Source organism: Plutella xylostella, chromosome 8 (genome assembly GCF_932276165.1).
Source record: "Plutella xylostella chromosome 8, ilPluXylo3.1, whole genome shotgun sequence".
NCBI lineage: Eukaryota > Metazoa > Arthropoda > Insecta > Lepidoptera > Plutellidae > Plutella > Plutella xylostella.
The window spans coordinates 5,851,418-5,868,038 of record NC_063988.1 but is presented as its reverse complement, the minus strand read 5'-3'; the positions used below and the strand labels follow the sequence as shown (position 1 = coordinate 5,868,038).

At 38.1% G+C, this 16,621-nt stretch overlaps 1 protein-coding gene across 9 annotated transcripts in view; it reads left to right on the top strand.

Annotated features, from left to right (window-relative positions):
- Positions 1–1,239: 1,239 nt before the first annotated feature.
- The window catches only part of LOC105381693 (fibrosin-1-like protein), a 68,013-nt gene continuing 52,631 nt past the window's right edge, over positions 1,240–16,621 (top strand). For all 9 annotated transcript variants that reach the window (XM_038115428.2, XM_038115426.2, XM_038115421.2 and 6 more), the window contains exon 1: positions 1,240–1,888. In XM_038115428.2, the coding sequence (XP_037971356.2) occupies positions 1,649–1,888 (240 nt within the window). In that variant the 5' untranslated portion in view covers positions 1,240–1,648. The remainder of the gene's footprint in view (positions 1,889–16,621) is intronic.

Genomic DNA, 16,621 nt, shown 5'->3' with positions numbered 1-16,621 from the left:
AGCAGCGGATGATAATGATGCTGATGTTGATAAAGCTCTAAGTAAAGCTACATATTATACAGTATCTACCTGCCTAGAACAGAAAATATGCCTATCGTCACTCATGCATGCCAGAAAATACCAGAACACCTTTGGTAACTCGAGTGCACCTACATGATGATGACCGACTTCCTGCCCTCGTAATAATACAATTTATTTAAGTATTTAAAATCATTGTACATAGTTACTTTATTAGGTACTTACCTAGATAATTTATTTATTCATTCATCCTATCCTACTAATAGTATAAGTAAATGCGAACGTTTGTGAGTATGTATGTTTGTACGTGTAGGTATGTTTGTTACTTCATCACCTCAAAACGGATGAACCGATTTTTACGAAAACTTTTTATGGCGAAATGAAGTTCGCGGGAACAACTAGTAAGTAGGTATCTAATCTTTTCGCTAAAAGAGTCTAGGACCTCAACAACAATCTACTTTTTGTAGGATAGAATGCACACGTCCCACAAAAAGTCGGTCGTGTGCGAGCACCCTTACATATATATGCGAGCGAACCTTCAAGTGCAGACAAGCTAGGTAACTAATGTTTAAAAATATCGATCATCAACATCGTCTACCCCATCTACCCTTACGCATCTCTCAGTACTCAAAGTTAAACTGTGGTGATGACGAGATACATGAGCAAAACTTAATTAATTAAAAATAACGCCTAGACAAATAGATGAGTAGGCCAAGCGCCGCCGCCGCCTCGGACTGTACCTATGGTGAGAAAAGTTCAATAAACTATTACATAAATTGTATATCTTGAACGCAGCCGAACGCAACCCAAAACATTAAACGTCAGTTTTTGTGACTAACTTCACTTCAATCATTTTTATTACCAACCTAGGGACTCAAAATGCTTATCATTTCGCTTCGTTATTATCATTCTTCCGATTCTTTCATATTTTGATGTCCTATTTTCGCCAAAAACATCCTACAGCAAGATTTTATTCAAAATTAATGAATGAAACAAAGATCGATGAAGAATTAATGCATTATAAATACTTAAATAATGTAGTCTAATAAGGTTCAACAATAAAATAATACTTACATTTCCTTCCTTCTTCAATATTTTACGACAGGGTTAACGAAAGGGACAGTTGTTAATGTTAGAGCGAGAAAGCATATCGCCACATTGCCGATGACGCCCGATATCGCGGAATGTTTCGTTCGCTATGTTGGCGGCACTGCTTTAGTTCTCCATCGCGACCGCAACGCAGCGTTGGCGTCGTGCGACACCTTTCATTGTATTGACTATTGACTGATTCTGAACACAGAGAATAATGTATAAAGTTAATTTATCGTGTTATTACCTTAGTTTGTGTTAGAATATATTGTAAGAAGTTATAGTTTTAGTGGAATTATGTCCTTGTTTACGTGAAAGTGAAAAAGAACAGCCCGTCGAGTGCTACGCGGCCATTTTACTTGCAATGCGGCAACGGTGTACGATCCGCCATTGGAAACGGCTAGTGTCTTTCTCTGTGTAATATTTGTATTTTGCCGAATCGTTTCGGCCAAACCACTGATAGCCATGTGTGATAAAAGTGAAGTGCGGACCTTAGTGTAGTGACACACGGTGATCGTGTGATCTGAATGATGTGCAAAAGATGGAAATCGAAGTGAAGCAGCGCAATCAGAGGAACAGGCGAAGGGAGCGGGCCCAGCGCATGCAAGCACAGCGAGAGAGCAAAGTTAAGGATGGGGACAGCGGCGAGGACGAGTCTCCGGCGCGAGAGAAGCCGCCTCGTCCTCCGCCGCGGCGCAAGAAGTCGCGGGAGCCCCTGGCCGAGGAGGACATCATCGACGGGTTCGCCATAATGGCCTTCCGCACCTACGAGGATCTAGAGGTACGTTCCAACAATCCAGTGCGCTCAATAAACATCATAAACAAAACAGAAAAGCCTAGTTGGTGCTCCCGTTAGATATACGTACCTATTACTTTGTATGTTTACATCCTTTGTGGCAAGCTCAAATTGAGACCACCTGAACGTTCCTTGCATCTTCAATGTTGTTCTGTCTTTGCTTTTAATTATTTCACTTGGCGAATTTGGTTTCTTTCTTTACATTCTTAAAGTATTTCGTTAGCTCAGTACGTATGTACTAGATAGGTATGGAACATGAAAAGAATTTAATGATTTAATCTAATACCTACGTTATTTTATTTAAATATAGGTAGTTGGTAGATATAGAATCTACTTAACCTACCGTCTGTGTGATAGCTTCTTCATTTGTGTCCTCATTAGAAAAAACACTGCATCGTAATCGCTTTCTTGGTTGTCTGGAAGTACATTGACCTATTGAATAAACCCATCGTGCAGTGTGACCGGCCACTCCGTAGATGTTCGATAATGATCTGTGTAGTAGGTGGTGTCTAGTTGTTGTCACCTACACTGCAATGTCCTGAACATGCGTGGTAAGTACGTAGGTAGGTATTATGTAGGGAGCAGCTGATATAGGCGGGTGCGGGGGCGCGGGGCGGGGGCAGGGAGCCTCCTCTCGACTCGAGGTGCAAGCGCGGTCTCCCACAAAGTGTAAATTTGGTCTAAGTGGCTTTCGCTCGTTTGTGCTCATTTATCGCGCCGTCCTCGAATGGCGATATGTTGACGTTTCGTATGTGCACAATAAAACTACATTCCGTGCTATCGGTTAAAATTATGGCGACAGGCCCGCCGTTTGTGGCTCGTTGGAGCGGCGCGCGTGTATTATCGTCCCCGAACAGGTTCCTTTGCTCCTATTTAATTCACCACATGCAGCGCACAATGGTTATGCAATTTCTGTCGGCGACGATGGATATACGGATGTACTGCCTACGTACCTTGGTATAATACCTACACATTTTAATTTCCATCATGAAACGGACGCAAGTATGAGCGCATGACAGATGGTGCACATGCAATGTATTATACTTTCCAACTACAGTACACGAAGCAATCTGTCTTTTCTTATTATGAACACAAATGTTTTTGTAACAAAGGCAACATTTACCACAATACAAACCCGACTTGCCGATGTGTAATTTAAATAATCTTGACGTGTGCAATTAGCATATTGATTGACTTGTGAAGGTTGGCAGACTGACCAAGAACATTATCTCAAATGACAAACTAGAAAACTATTAATAGCCATGTACATTTTAACGGTACTTCCAAGTTCAGTATACTGTAGAAAAAGGATGGTTAGAATAAACAGCGTCGCGCGTGACCGGCTGATCGGACGGGCGCAGAGCATGCAACAATAGTCGGCTCTCGGCTTTCCCACGGAACGCCTCCGACCGATAGACCGCCGCACTCCAGCGGGCAGCCGGACCGCACTGCACACAACCACCTACCGCACACACCTTGACACTACCGCGATTAACCCCAATTACACACTCCACTCTCAGTGCTATGCACTTTCGACAAACATATTCGAATCAAGAAGCCGAAATAATAAACGAGCATTATATTATTAAAGAAACGAAGTTTTTTTGTACAAACTTCATAAAAACGAAGCACGTTCAAAACTAATTTGAAAAGTTTGACAAGACCCGTCTACCTGATAAGCGGTCGAGGAAGATTGGACGTGGCATAAAGAAGTTAGACGGGCGTAAAATATTGTAGACACCGGATTTTGGCGAGGCGAGCCCTGCGATCCATTTCCTTCACGGGGTGGCTTGATCTTGTCGAGAACGTGGATTCTGTAATACCGTGTGTGAAGAGATTTATTACTGTTGATGTCGCAAGATTGATGCACTATAACATTCTCGGTTATTTTGGGAGCTGAATGTGATAGTAAACTTATTTTTAAATAATAATATAATATAATAATAATGTAAAAACCACAGGTTTTTTAAAGAATTATTACACCTAGATTTATACCTACCAAGATAACATTTGCAACGAGCCTTGAGTTCGGCACAGACAGTGCACGTGTCGAATGCACGATTTCACCGCTCGCCTCTGTTCATACAAAATCAATACATATAAAATTGGTTGTCCAAAGAGCCATAAACGCTGCAGTCGGGAAACCAAACTGCCCTTGTCCTGTGACCCGCCCCTTGCCCCCCGCTGTTCCAGGCATACCCAATATTATATCATCAGCTTGTCAGAGAACTTTTACCTAGAACCTAGATACAATAAAAAAAGCTTAGACAGGAATAACTCTTGAAAATTTGCTCAGCAATATCATTTTGAAGGGACAATGAAGAATCTATGAAAAGTGGCACATGCAATGCTAGGCTCTGTTTCACACATAGAGTACCTTATTATCTGGTTGGACAACGACTCGTAAAACTCTTTATTTACCACTCCGTAAAGTAATGTTAAAGTTGAGGAAATTACGACATTATTATTGGTTCTTGAGTCTGTTAACTAATACTGAGCCACGCAATGTGTGCCATTAGTTGCCGTCTGCTTTATGGCCCTATAAATTAACAACTATGTAAGTAATGCTGTTAACACGCTGTTGCATCTTTGCTCGCTAAAATAACAAAGCATAGTGCATGCAACTGAACTAAAACTATGTACGAAGAAGATTCTTTTATCGAAATGCTAGCATTTGGAGTAATAAGAACAGTTGCTGTATTTTATTCAGGATACCAGAACTACACATACCATTGTAAGTACATCGTATACTACATATATACGAAATTTTTGTAATCGGTATCGTGTAATTCATGATTGGGAAATTATATTTCATATTTTTGGCTGAAGTTGAGTACTTCCGGGCTAGAGCCCGGCTTACATTAATTCAATCACGTAATTCGTAATCTCAAGATTACTATAATAATAAATAATCAAAGAAACAACCCATAAGTAGGTAATTATGATAATTTTTTTTTTTTATTATTTTCTAGAACAGACATGAAATCATGTAAGATAAAGCTTCATTTGAAAGTTGAACATAAGTTCAACCATTATGCGAAAATAAAAATATGTCATACCATTCAGACCGCATATAAAATTGTATCCAATAATTGAATGTCTAGTGAGCAACCTAGCATTACAAGTGGTTAACTTTCCCACTCTCGAAAGTCTGTGTAAGTAAGCGGGGAGCGCGATGCAGACATGCAAATGCACAAAATTCTGAAAATCCACCCTCTCCATTCGCGGCGCAACTTATAAAGTATCTAGACTATACACAAGTATCTAGAGCCACACTTACTCGAGAAATATTCTGGAAAAATTGCTTTTGCTTTGTATTCCGTACGTGTGTTGCGGGAATTTTTGTTTGCTCATATTTTCAGCTGAAGCTGATGTAGATAGTCTTTTGAACTCGATATCTTTTTATAAAACAGTTCTCTTAGAAAATGTGTTACAAAAATAATTTTGCTTTGCGATATTTCACCACACATTATGCAAAATATCGTCGTGAATCGTGCGTATTTTAAAACACTAACTTTTTTATACAATGTATTTTACAGTTTTTAAATCGTTATGTTTGCACTAGACAGAAATTCTACAACATTTCCTTTGAAATTTTATTACGGGCCTTTTGCTGTTTATTTCTTGTCGCTGAATCCGCCTCGCTGCTCTCGTCCTCTCTCAAATTTACGTCACCGCTTCGAAGTAGTTTCAGTGCATCTGGCAGTAATATTTACTTGAGGTAGATCTTAACTGCTATCGCAAGCTCCACATCTTTAGGTAATGCTCCGGCAACCTACATGTGACATAAATCTGTATTTAAGCTGAGATATTTCTCTCATAACGTGGCATTGCGATACTGAGAGTATTTACGGACCATTAGTGGTTTATTCGGTTACTTTAAACGATTGTATTACAGAATAAAAGGTCTATTCGCTCTCGTCCTCTCGTGTTATAAACACATAAGATTACATTCGGCTTTCCTGCTAAAACATGTAAACCATTGGCACATGTGTCGGTAATCCTCAACTATCCACAATCGATTGTTTACCTTGCCTAGTAGGGCGCACGTACATTCTCTACTGTTTGTATAAAATAAAGCACCCATGTTTATTACACAACGTTCGCTTTACCATAATAAAGTTTCTCCTTGATATTTAAGTGCCGAATGCCCTACATACATAGTAACTGCTTGGTAATTCACGCTATTTGCAAGGGATAACTGGAGTTTTTCAGCTTGAGAATATCTCGGCGCTGTTCAAATGTTGGTTGGAGTGCCGTGGAATTTATCCGCAATGTTAATCGGTATCTGAGCAGCTATGGGGTGGGAATGTTAAAAAGCTTTCCGTGGCCCCTCGACAGACACGATACTGGGAACTGAAATTATATTCGATATTTTAAGAGCTTTGGATGATTTAATAATCTTTGAGAATCTTTTGTTATTAGATTGATTCACTTATTGAAATTAAGATCGACATTGAATATTTTCCTCTTTTCATGGACGTAAATTAGTAGTAGTACCTAATAATAGTCTTAACAAAAATATCTACCCTCATGTACAAAAATGTTATAATTTAGAATATTATAATACAAGACATTGTTTATATTATGTATTATGTCTACTTACATGTACATAATAATATAACATACTTTTTATATATTTTGTGGCTTCATCCTCAACCTAAAGCTTATTACGCTTTTTTAGTCCATTCTATGGCGCTCGACGTCACTTGACGTAAGATGTGTCAAGTGTCAGAACGGAGGATGTCATGGGCAGCGGCGGCGCTCGCGGCGTATCTCGACGATCGCTGAGATAAGCGCGCCCCCGTATCGACAGCGATCAGATTGCACGGAGAGTTCGAATGCTTCGGAACACCCAACTTGACTTGACTAACATTTTGCGGTGCATAACAAGTAACCATTTGTGTTTTTTCTGCAGTGAGTAATCGCTAGTAATAAACTCCAGTGTGCTGCCGCCGCCGTCATTGCTATTTTGTTTTCTTTATTTTATATGCATTTGAATCAAGTTTTTAGCACAAAGTAAGTTGAAAAGATTGTAATCGTGGGTGTGTTGCACAATCGGTTCGAGTGTGATTCCGATACCCACCTCGTCATCAAGCCGTAATTCGATATTCTCTTATCTGTTGTACGTTATCGACAGTCGAGTGGAACGAATGGGCATTTATGCAGTCGTAGGTATTTTGCTAATAACAGGAGCGGCAGTGTAAAATTTGAATTAAAGTTGTTCAACAAAGCCGAACACATTTAAATGCTAGTCGGTACAAGTTAAACAATTTTAATGGATAGTCTGTGTCAGGCGGTATCGCAACGAGCCGGCGCTCGGCTGTTGCCGGCTATCGGCTTACTTTCATTGTTGTTTGGAAAGCCGCTTGTAAACGCTTGGCTAACCTATACTCATTAGCCTACACAAATAAACGTTCTCCACCTGTATGAGTACGACGCTAGTTTCCTACTTGTCATTGTTATTGATAGTTGTTTGTCATCAACTTTTGTATAGCTGCAAAGTTTATATTTCAACAGCGACTATGCAAATGAAGCCCTACTCCGCTGATGAATGAATGGCTGTTCTTACAAATTAATGATGTGTCGATTTAATTAAAACGGAAGACAATTTCCATTACTCAAGAACATAGTTTATTTACAACTCTGTGTTTCCTCAAAACATCTGATCGACAAGCCAATTGGCATTAGTGATCTATCGAGCAATATTAGCGCAGATAATATTAACTCGTATTAGCGCACACAATATAAACATTCGTAGCACATTACTCCATTATCGCTGAACACACACACATGAAGCTAGCGTAAATGTTTACCGAGAAGTTAGTAGTCGAGTTCGTCAGAGGCGGTGAGCGCCTGATGGCTCTCGGACTAGACAAACAGATCTCACGCCCCACTGAAGGATGACATCTATCACACCTGATACACAACCATCTTAGTATGACTAAAGCTAATAAGCAAAATAGTCTTTTGCCCGTTGTTACTTAGTCGAATTCACACAAAAAATAAGGTTTAATTAAACCTGCACTTCCCCACGCCGAGTAATCCCGTGATTATGCATTCAGTCCGAGACTAATAAAGAACGCTCGGTGGGCGTATAAACGATTGCTAAAATTTATTCGTGCAATCTGAACCGTCTACAGAACTGAAATCATTTTTTAAATATCGATATCGCCTTATTCGTCGTTGACGTCCAATTGATAATTACAGTTATTACTTACTCAGGTTATCTACGTATCGGTCTCGACTGTCTTGAATAATCGTTTTATTATTGGATAAAAAATCCGCTTTACTATGTAAAATGTATGAAGCTTGTTTGTTATGAGCAAATGATATCTAATTTACATTACACACAGTCTCAGTATGTTCTGCTTGTCTAACGTATAATTATCATCTCAACACGATGAATTTACTTTGTATTACATTACTTAATTAGAATTTATTAAGACGACGCCAGCTGTGATGGAAGCGGCGGTTCAAAATTAGCGCAAGAAAAATGTTCCGCTCACTTCACAGTGATTAATATTTCTACGAGTCGCTAGTTGAATTATTAAAGCCCTTTTTTAATGAAACCATAACGACGATATTATCGCTGAAATAAATTATACAAATTAACGAGCTGTAATCTGTTTTCAAATATTATTTAAAACTATTTTAGTGGGCCATTAAAAGTAACTTAAATAGGAAACCGTGGCCCTTAGTTTAGTGGCGATCGTAAAGTGTCGGTTTTTAAGTACAAATTAGCCATTAGTTAAGTCACGAGTTTATTCAATCAATATTCCCGGCGCGGGGCGGCCGCTTGGGAATTAGTGCTGGGGAATGTTAATAACGGCCCCATTTACGACCGCTGCAAGCAAACTAGCTTTCAATTCGAATTATTGCGACTGTGCGTTTATTGATCACGATTATTCTCTGAATATTATTAGTACGAAGCACGGACCCATTGTTGGCGCCCTATTATTATTCATTCTGTGTACTTTGCGGTTGAAAGCGCGATTCACCCCCGCAATTCTAATTACTGTTTGTAACAACAACCGTAATCAGCGCGCCTGACGTGGCTATTATAACTCTTATTTAATAAACTGTCTCACCGAATTGGTACAACAGCATATTTGTGTAATTGAGTTGACATTATTATTACGCTCAATGGATAAACAGTTTATTGAATGGGTTGATTGAAGTCGGGCGGTGATTGTTTCGTAGTTGGGCCAGTGGTTGTCAGCGGTGGTGCAGGGCGGGGTAATGGGCCGGTGTCACGCCACGTCACAGCCATGTCGTCATGTACAAACATTTCGATTACGGCCCTCATATTTGTTTCCACGCGCCACTACTTTTCCCGTTCAATTGCATCGTTATTTGGCCGGTCAGTGTTCGCGACTGGTTGAATTTGTATTGTGGGTATTTAGGATTTGATTTAATGTATTGGACTACGATTTATAAGTATTGAACTTTAGTTTACATATTTAAATATACTGAGTTGAATAATTAATAATAATAATTAGTAAGCGGAAGAATGACTTAATAAACTCTTTCATAAACCTATTAATCTATATAATATAGTGTAAATACGCACTAATTTAGCACAATAAATAAGAACAAATTAAAATTCACAGAGTAAAAAATTATAGTAGCCTTTAGAATCTAGAGTAATTAACCCTTAATCGGGTACGAGCTAATAGGTTAGGAAATAATGAGTTTTCGATTTCTACTGATTAAAAAGACGACTAATAAGGATTGTACATATGTTTTTTTTATTATAACCGCATTTCAGGAAAAAAAAAACGGGTGGTCATTATATTGCCATTGCCTGGTTACGACTATAGAAAGTGGCTACTATGTTACCATTGTCCATTTAAGGAAAACAAAAAATAAAATAAAACAAATGCATCAAATAATTAAAATAAAAAGAAGACTTTATTTAGACAGTAAGTAATACATATATGGTATCTATAAGGATTCTGGGTTAAGTGCCATGTGAAATTTTTTGAAGCATCCTTTTGTACATAGAGATACACCACAGCACGAACATTTTATATTCGACCTTTTTGTTTCTTTTTTGGTTGAGCAAAACTTGCACCGCTTGTAAGTATCCTGCGCCTCCGGAAAATGGATTCCAACACTTTGTAGTCGAATTTCATCAGGCACTCCAAAATTGCCGCCTCTCTTATTTTTAAAAATAATTTGCCTCTGTTTTTTACATGTAAAATCTCCAATCAGTGCTCTCGCTAGTCGCAATCTGAAATCGCGATGACTTGAAACCCGTTGTGGGTGTTTTGTTAGGTATATTATGTAAGAGTTTATGATTGCAGCATCCAGCATGAAGAAGAATAATCGCATCCAGAATTTCCGAGACTTTCTTCCTGTGGGATAGGACGAACGAAAGTGATCAAAATGATCAACGCCCCCCATATATAATGTGTAGTCTGCTATCGCCTTTGGGCAAAATACTTCCTTTTTCGTGCCGTCCTTTTGTGTTCGCTTTACAGTGGTTACTTCCGATGACTTATGCGCAGACGAAAGAACAGTAACTTCCTTTGTATCTAGCCACTTAACAGCTACTATAGGCTCACTAGTCAAGGCCGCGAACTCATTTTTCGCAAGTTTTTCTCTCTTGTTTGTAGGTTTCTCTTTCATGAACTCTGGTAATCCTTTTCTAGTCTTCCTGACAGTCCCAATCGAAAAAATTCCATTTTCATACAGAACATCAACCAACTTGCAACTCGTAAAAAAATTATCGAAGGTGACTAAAGAGTTTCGCGGCACATTCTGGCATAAATTCGTCACTACCGTAAAACCAAGACCAGCTTCATCCAGAGTTTCCTGTTTTCCTGTATAAATTTCGAAGGCGTATAAATAGCCAGTCTTTGCATCACACCGAGCCCATACCTTATATCCACGTTTTATTGGCTTCATGGGCATGTACTGCTTCATTGTAGACCGCCCTTTGAACTTCACCATGCACTCGTCCACTGAATAAACTGTTGATTCTTCCGCCTGTTCTATAAATATTCTATTCAGTATATCTATTAGTGGCCTTAGCTTGTGCAACCTATCAAAATTCACGGAATCACGGGGAGCTTCAGTACTGTTGTTGTTCAGGTGCAAATTTTCAAGTATTTTCTTGAATCTTTTCAAACTGAATGCCGCTGAAATATCGGGGTTATTATAAAATCGGTCTGTTGACCAGTACAGCTCATAATCCGGCAGTGGATGTAAGCCCATCATAATCATTACGCCGAGAAATGCTCTGATTTCAGCTGGATTAGTTGGATCGAAAATGTGCTTTTCTTGAGTGGCGTAACGATTGGTCTCAGTCACGATAGTATTTATGAGCTGCTCTGGAAACATATTGTCGAAAAATTCAATTGGTTGACTTTTATGTGAATATGCAATTTTTGATCCAAACTTGGTTGTAAATTTAGGAATTTTATGTGTATTTTTTTTCATCTTCCAATCTTCATAGCTCCTGACTGGTTTAGATATGGTCAAATTTAACCTGTTTGTTGTATGTATTTCTATTTCACCTGGCACTGGGGGAGTAGGAGGACTTTCAACCTCCTCAGAATTCATAAAAATACGTTCTAATCCACGTTCCACTATGTCATCAGTTGGTTCAAAAAATGAGTTTTGTGGAGAAGGTACAAATATATTACTGTCGATTTCGTCGTCCGAGTCAATGTCTGACCAATTTTCCAATATCCTTTGCAGCGCTGTATCAGACAAGGGTTTGCTTGACGCCATCTCTTCTCAATCTGTAAAATTACATAAAATAATATCAATAAATTGGGGCAAGAAACAGATAAAATAGTAGTGATATTTCGACCAGGTTTGGCAACAATCGGACAATGGTCGTATATTAGCCACCAACTTTGTAACAATTTTTATATTCGATAGATTATTGGAAATAGTCATTCACAAGTTTTCTATCAATAAACACATTATAAAGATTGTAAATAAAGCATCATAATGTACTTACCGAAATTTTTCAAGTCACAATATCGATATATCCGAAATATTGCAGCGAAACTGTGTTGAAAACTTACAAATATGGCGCCAATTTTTTTGTTTCCGCCAAAACAGCTAAATGTCACTTTTGTTTTCAAAGAATTACCAACCTAACAATAAAATATTTCCATAAGTGTCAAATAAAAAAAAAACTACCGGGTGCGTTCAAGTAGCATATATTTTTTTGGAAAAAAATGTTGCCATGTTGAGGTGGCACTTATTCTACCATTGCTTGATTAAGGGTTAAATACTTTAGCCTAATTAATTTAGTTAAACGCCATTCTATAGAACACAAAGTGAGCACTGCTTAACTTTAAAAACTACAAAATGTATTAAAATTTGAAAAGGCGTCTATTATCGAAGCGTCCACAAAAACTATACCCAACTGTTCTTCGGTAAAAACTTTTTGCTTGTTATTTTTTGTTAGTGTTGTTACCCTGGTATTAAGACCAACTTTTTCATCTTCCTTTTGGGCGTTCAGTTTTTTTGTTTGTATTGTGTTCTGTTAATTGTTTTCAAATAATACTTACAATGTAAACCACACCTTTTGTCATTGTGGCATCTTGGTAGCTTCAACTCACGATCATTAAGACACAGTTAATAAATATGTAAATAAAAAAAAACGACAATGTTTCAGTTTAAGATTCATCAGTGAAAATTGAAAACTGATAGGCATTAAAAGCTACTTTCGCATGACCTATTAAAATTCATAGCTTCAATAAATAAATAAATTAAATGAAAACTCAGTAGAAATTTTAATTTACCATCCCGACCATAGAGCCCGCGCAAAAAGGCGCATAATTAATAAGCAAAACAAAAAGTTGTAAACTGTTTCCGCAATCCAGCAAGAGCTGTTGTGTTCGTTTAATGTTATATTTATTACACCTCTCAACACATTAATTAGTTGGAATAAGCAGGAGGCATGTTGTCGGGTTGTCGGGTGCATGCGTGGAGGGGAGGCGAGCCACCCGCCGTGGTTTTACAAGACCCTATTCTGAGATATCGCATCTTTAACGTGAGTAAAAAAAAACATGCCCGTGGAATCTCGATAAATAAATAAATAAACTTGCAAGTGAATTGGAAAGCTTTAGGGGGAACTAATAACCCGAATGCATCAAGCCCACAGCATTGGCTTAACATTTTAACGCAATTATATCGTATCGTACTATCGCCAAAGCCGCAGAATAGGACAGTTTGCAGAGTTGGCTTCAGTCTGAGCTCATAGTTTTATTATAAGCCCCATGATACTGGGGATTAGCCGACGAGCTTGCAAAGAGCGGTTGGTGAATTGTTATGTCTTCTGCTGAACATTTTATCTTCCGTATTTCCCGCTTATTGTTATTGCCACACATTTGTTTGGTTATCTGTCCACCTTGTTCTTGATATAGAGTGGTCGTGTTAGCCGTGATTGTTTGCAAACAGTTGTCTGGGCTTTCACTATTTATTACACATACTGTTGTCTCACTACTTTCAGGGTTACGTCATAATACTCACAATAAATCACAATAATGTCATACTCGTAGTTGTGTGTGTGAACGAAATCATTTAGTAAATGGGATGTTTATGCTGCTTTAATAAAAATCTCTTAAAATATGTTAACAGAGAAGGAGTATGTCTATACCTAAGTACCTTCTAATCAAGGTAGTTACTCTAGGTTTCCTATTTTGCGCGTCCCAGCCTAATCGTTTATTACGCTGCATTTTAGTGTCTAATCTCGCTAGGAACCCGCTCCGGCGCGGCTGTGATGACTTAATTAATGACCCGCGCCGTGTCGCCGGTAATTAAACAGCATCTTCTCAAATTGGAACTTAATTCAACTTGGTAACACTGCCGCCACGGTAGACTTGCCAACTACTTTTTTAGACATGCTTTTTTTAACTTAAATAATTTTATCTTATTTATTAACATAAGGTTTATAAAATCCGAATACTGGCTGCTAGTGACTAATGACAACAGTGTATTAAAAGATTGTAATAGTTTGGTATAAAGTTGAGTTCGCAATTTAAACCCACTCAGCGTAACTCCCTTCAAAAGCTTTCTGTAGAAGATCGCCGTTGTAGACGGACCGGCGACGACAATTATAAAGTTAACAGTATATCCTTTCTGAAGAACTTTTGCTAAACTTGTGAAAAGGTTAAATGGAAGACTGTTTCTTGCTAAATTCATTAGATGTAAGATCCGTTCCCTTTTTGTTTTAAAGTAAAAAAAAGTGCGTATTTTTTATTACCTTCTTAGATATAAATAAACACAACCTGTTGATGGATTGGGTAGAATTTTACAACTCTTCAAACTTCACCTTTAGACTTGGTCCCAAACTGATAATGATAATTATTATTGAAAATATGTTGACAAACATGTTTTTTATCCTCTTTATCTAGTCATAATTTATATATTATTTTACACACACACACTCACGACTTGTACTCATGTACTCCCTTGCGGGGTAGGCAGAGGTGCATTGCTGCACCCACTTTTCGCCAGTGTTATGTTTAGTCCCAATGTAATAGGGGGCGAGCCTATTCCCATTTTACGGGCACATCGAAGACCCGAGAACAAATATCTGTGTTTAAACAAATATCTGCCCCAGCCGGGAATGGAACCCGGGACCTTCGGCTCAGTAGTCAGGGTCACTAACTACTACGCCATTCGGTAGTCATTTATTTTAATTTGACATTATGGTATAATTTTAGTAGCTAGGCACTTAATGCTAAAATGCATATAAATATGTTAAATACATAAACATTAACAAATTTAGACTTGTTGGTTTCCGGTTATTCTACAAAACATAATCGACTTTGCTTACAATGAAAAAATGTGTTCTGTGAACAACTGCGCTTTTTATTTATAAAATGGGTAAAACTAAACCCATTTATAGAATGCAACATAAATAAGCTACTACATACTATGATGAATTGTTGAAGCACTTCATAGTATTAAGTATGTTATAACCAAGTCATCTAAAAGTCTATTTTACTATTTCCCTGCACACTTTTTATTTGATGAAGACACTTATAGGTGATCATAAATAGTTTTTATACCTTAACTGTCTTGGTTAATGTCTGTTATTATATTATTTAGTCACGATTTGCTTCATAAAGCCAACTGTAATGATCAAAAGAAGTGCTCTAACTGTATCTTTACTTTATTTTTGGGATGAACCGGTTGCACCAACACTCGTAATTATTATCAATTATCACACGTTAACATTCACCCTGCTTTTATAAAAAAAAAATTCTCACTACCACTTAGCAGGTTAAACAGGCAACATGCTATGATTTACGGATAATGACCAGTGTTTTAAGAAATCAATCACAATTGTAGAATTGCCCTACCGGTAGCATGGATAAAGTGCATAATTTGAGGCTATTTAAAAAAGATACAGCTTTCAACAAGTTGCTCACGGGTCGTTTGAAGGTTCGGTCACAAAGTCACAGCTCACGGCGTCACGGCAGGTCGTTGGTAGGAGCCGCAGGAATGCGCCGGCGCTGCCGCTCTCACCGAAATCCGTCACGCCTCTAACATCCGTAACCAGAACGCTTTTTGTGGCCACTCAATGACATTTTCTTTTATATTAAATTGACCATGTTCTTCACTTACAAACGTGAACCGTCTATTAGTTAGAATGGAAAAGCATCCTTTCAGTAAATCAAGTGTAAAGCAGTGTGACGTAGGTACTGACTAGAAAAACCATTCCAACCATTTAAAATTACATTCGTTACTTAGAAACAATGGGCACTAACATTGCGTGACACTTAAATTCTCGTCGAGTTAAACTAATTAGATTACCATTGCAGACGAATTTATGCTCCCATTATGTATTTATTGGTCGATAATGGAAATATCGGTATCGGGGTATGATTAATTTGTTGTCGGTAAAGCAATTATAGCAAATGAGCGTTGTCGGGCACCGCCGGCGGCGCCGAGTGGCCGCGCGAGGTGCGAGCGAGCGCGTAGCTCTCCGATTAGCATGCCCGCACCGACAACTTATTGATGGATGCTAATTATCATGACAGCATTTTGTAACTTAATGACACCATTCACTTCATTACCGATGGCTTAACCGTGTTTGATGAGTGCCTCTTTGGGACGTGTATCATTTGTGAAACGCTAAGTACACAAGAAGACTAACAATAACTTTCTCTTTTATTTATCATTCGGCCAAGTAGTTATTGAACAATAATATCGGTTACAGTTACAACACGTTTGTTGGAATTGCGTTTTGAAAGGTGTTTTTAACATCGCTCTCTTGACATCCGTATCCACACCGATAAAGATAACATTACGGTAGGAATGAAGCTCTTTCCCACGGAGCACCCTCCTCGCCGCCGGCAGAAAAATAGCTCATTCGATTTCTGCGAATCCGTGATAACTTTTTTATGAGACCAAAATGAATTGTATAAAATTCTTTTGTTGAAGTCGCATAAAGTTCTGAAGGGAATTTTGTGTTCGTCGCAATTCTGGAGAGATTTATTTCTTGTGAAGTGATGTTTGCTCTCGACGTTTTCTTTTTGTTGCGTGCCGAGTTTATTTGATGGCTGTTCTGTTAGCTTTGATTTAACAAGTTTATTATTTGTGTAATGTTATGAAGTTGTTGTAATATTTATTTATGATATCAAATTGGTTTTATGATATGATAATATGATCGAATACATTAAATCTATTAAAACAAGTTTGTTGTGTTTAATAGCGCGAGTGACGCGGTCACGATACGAT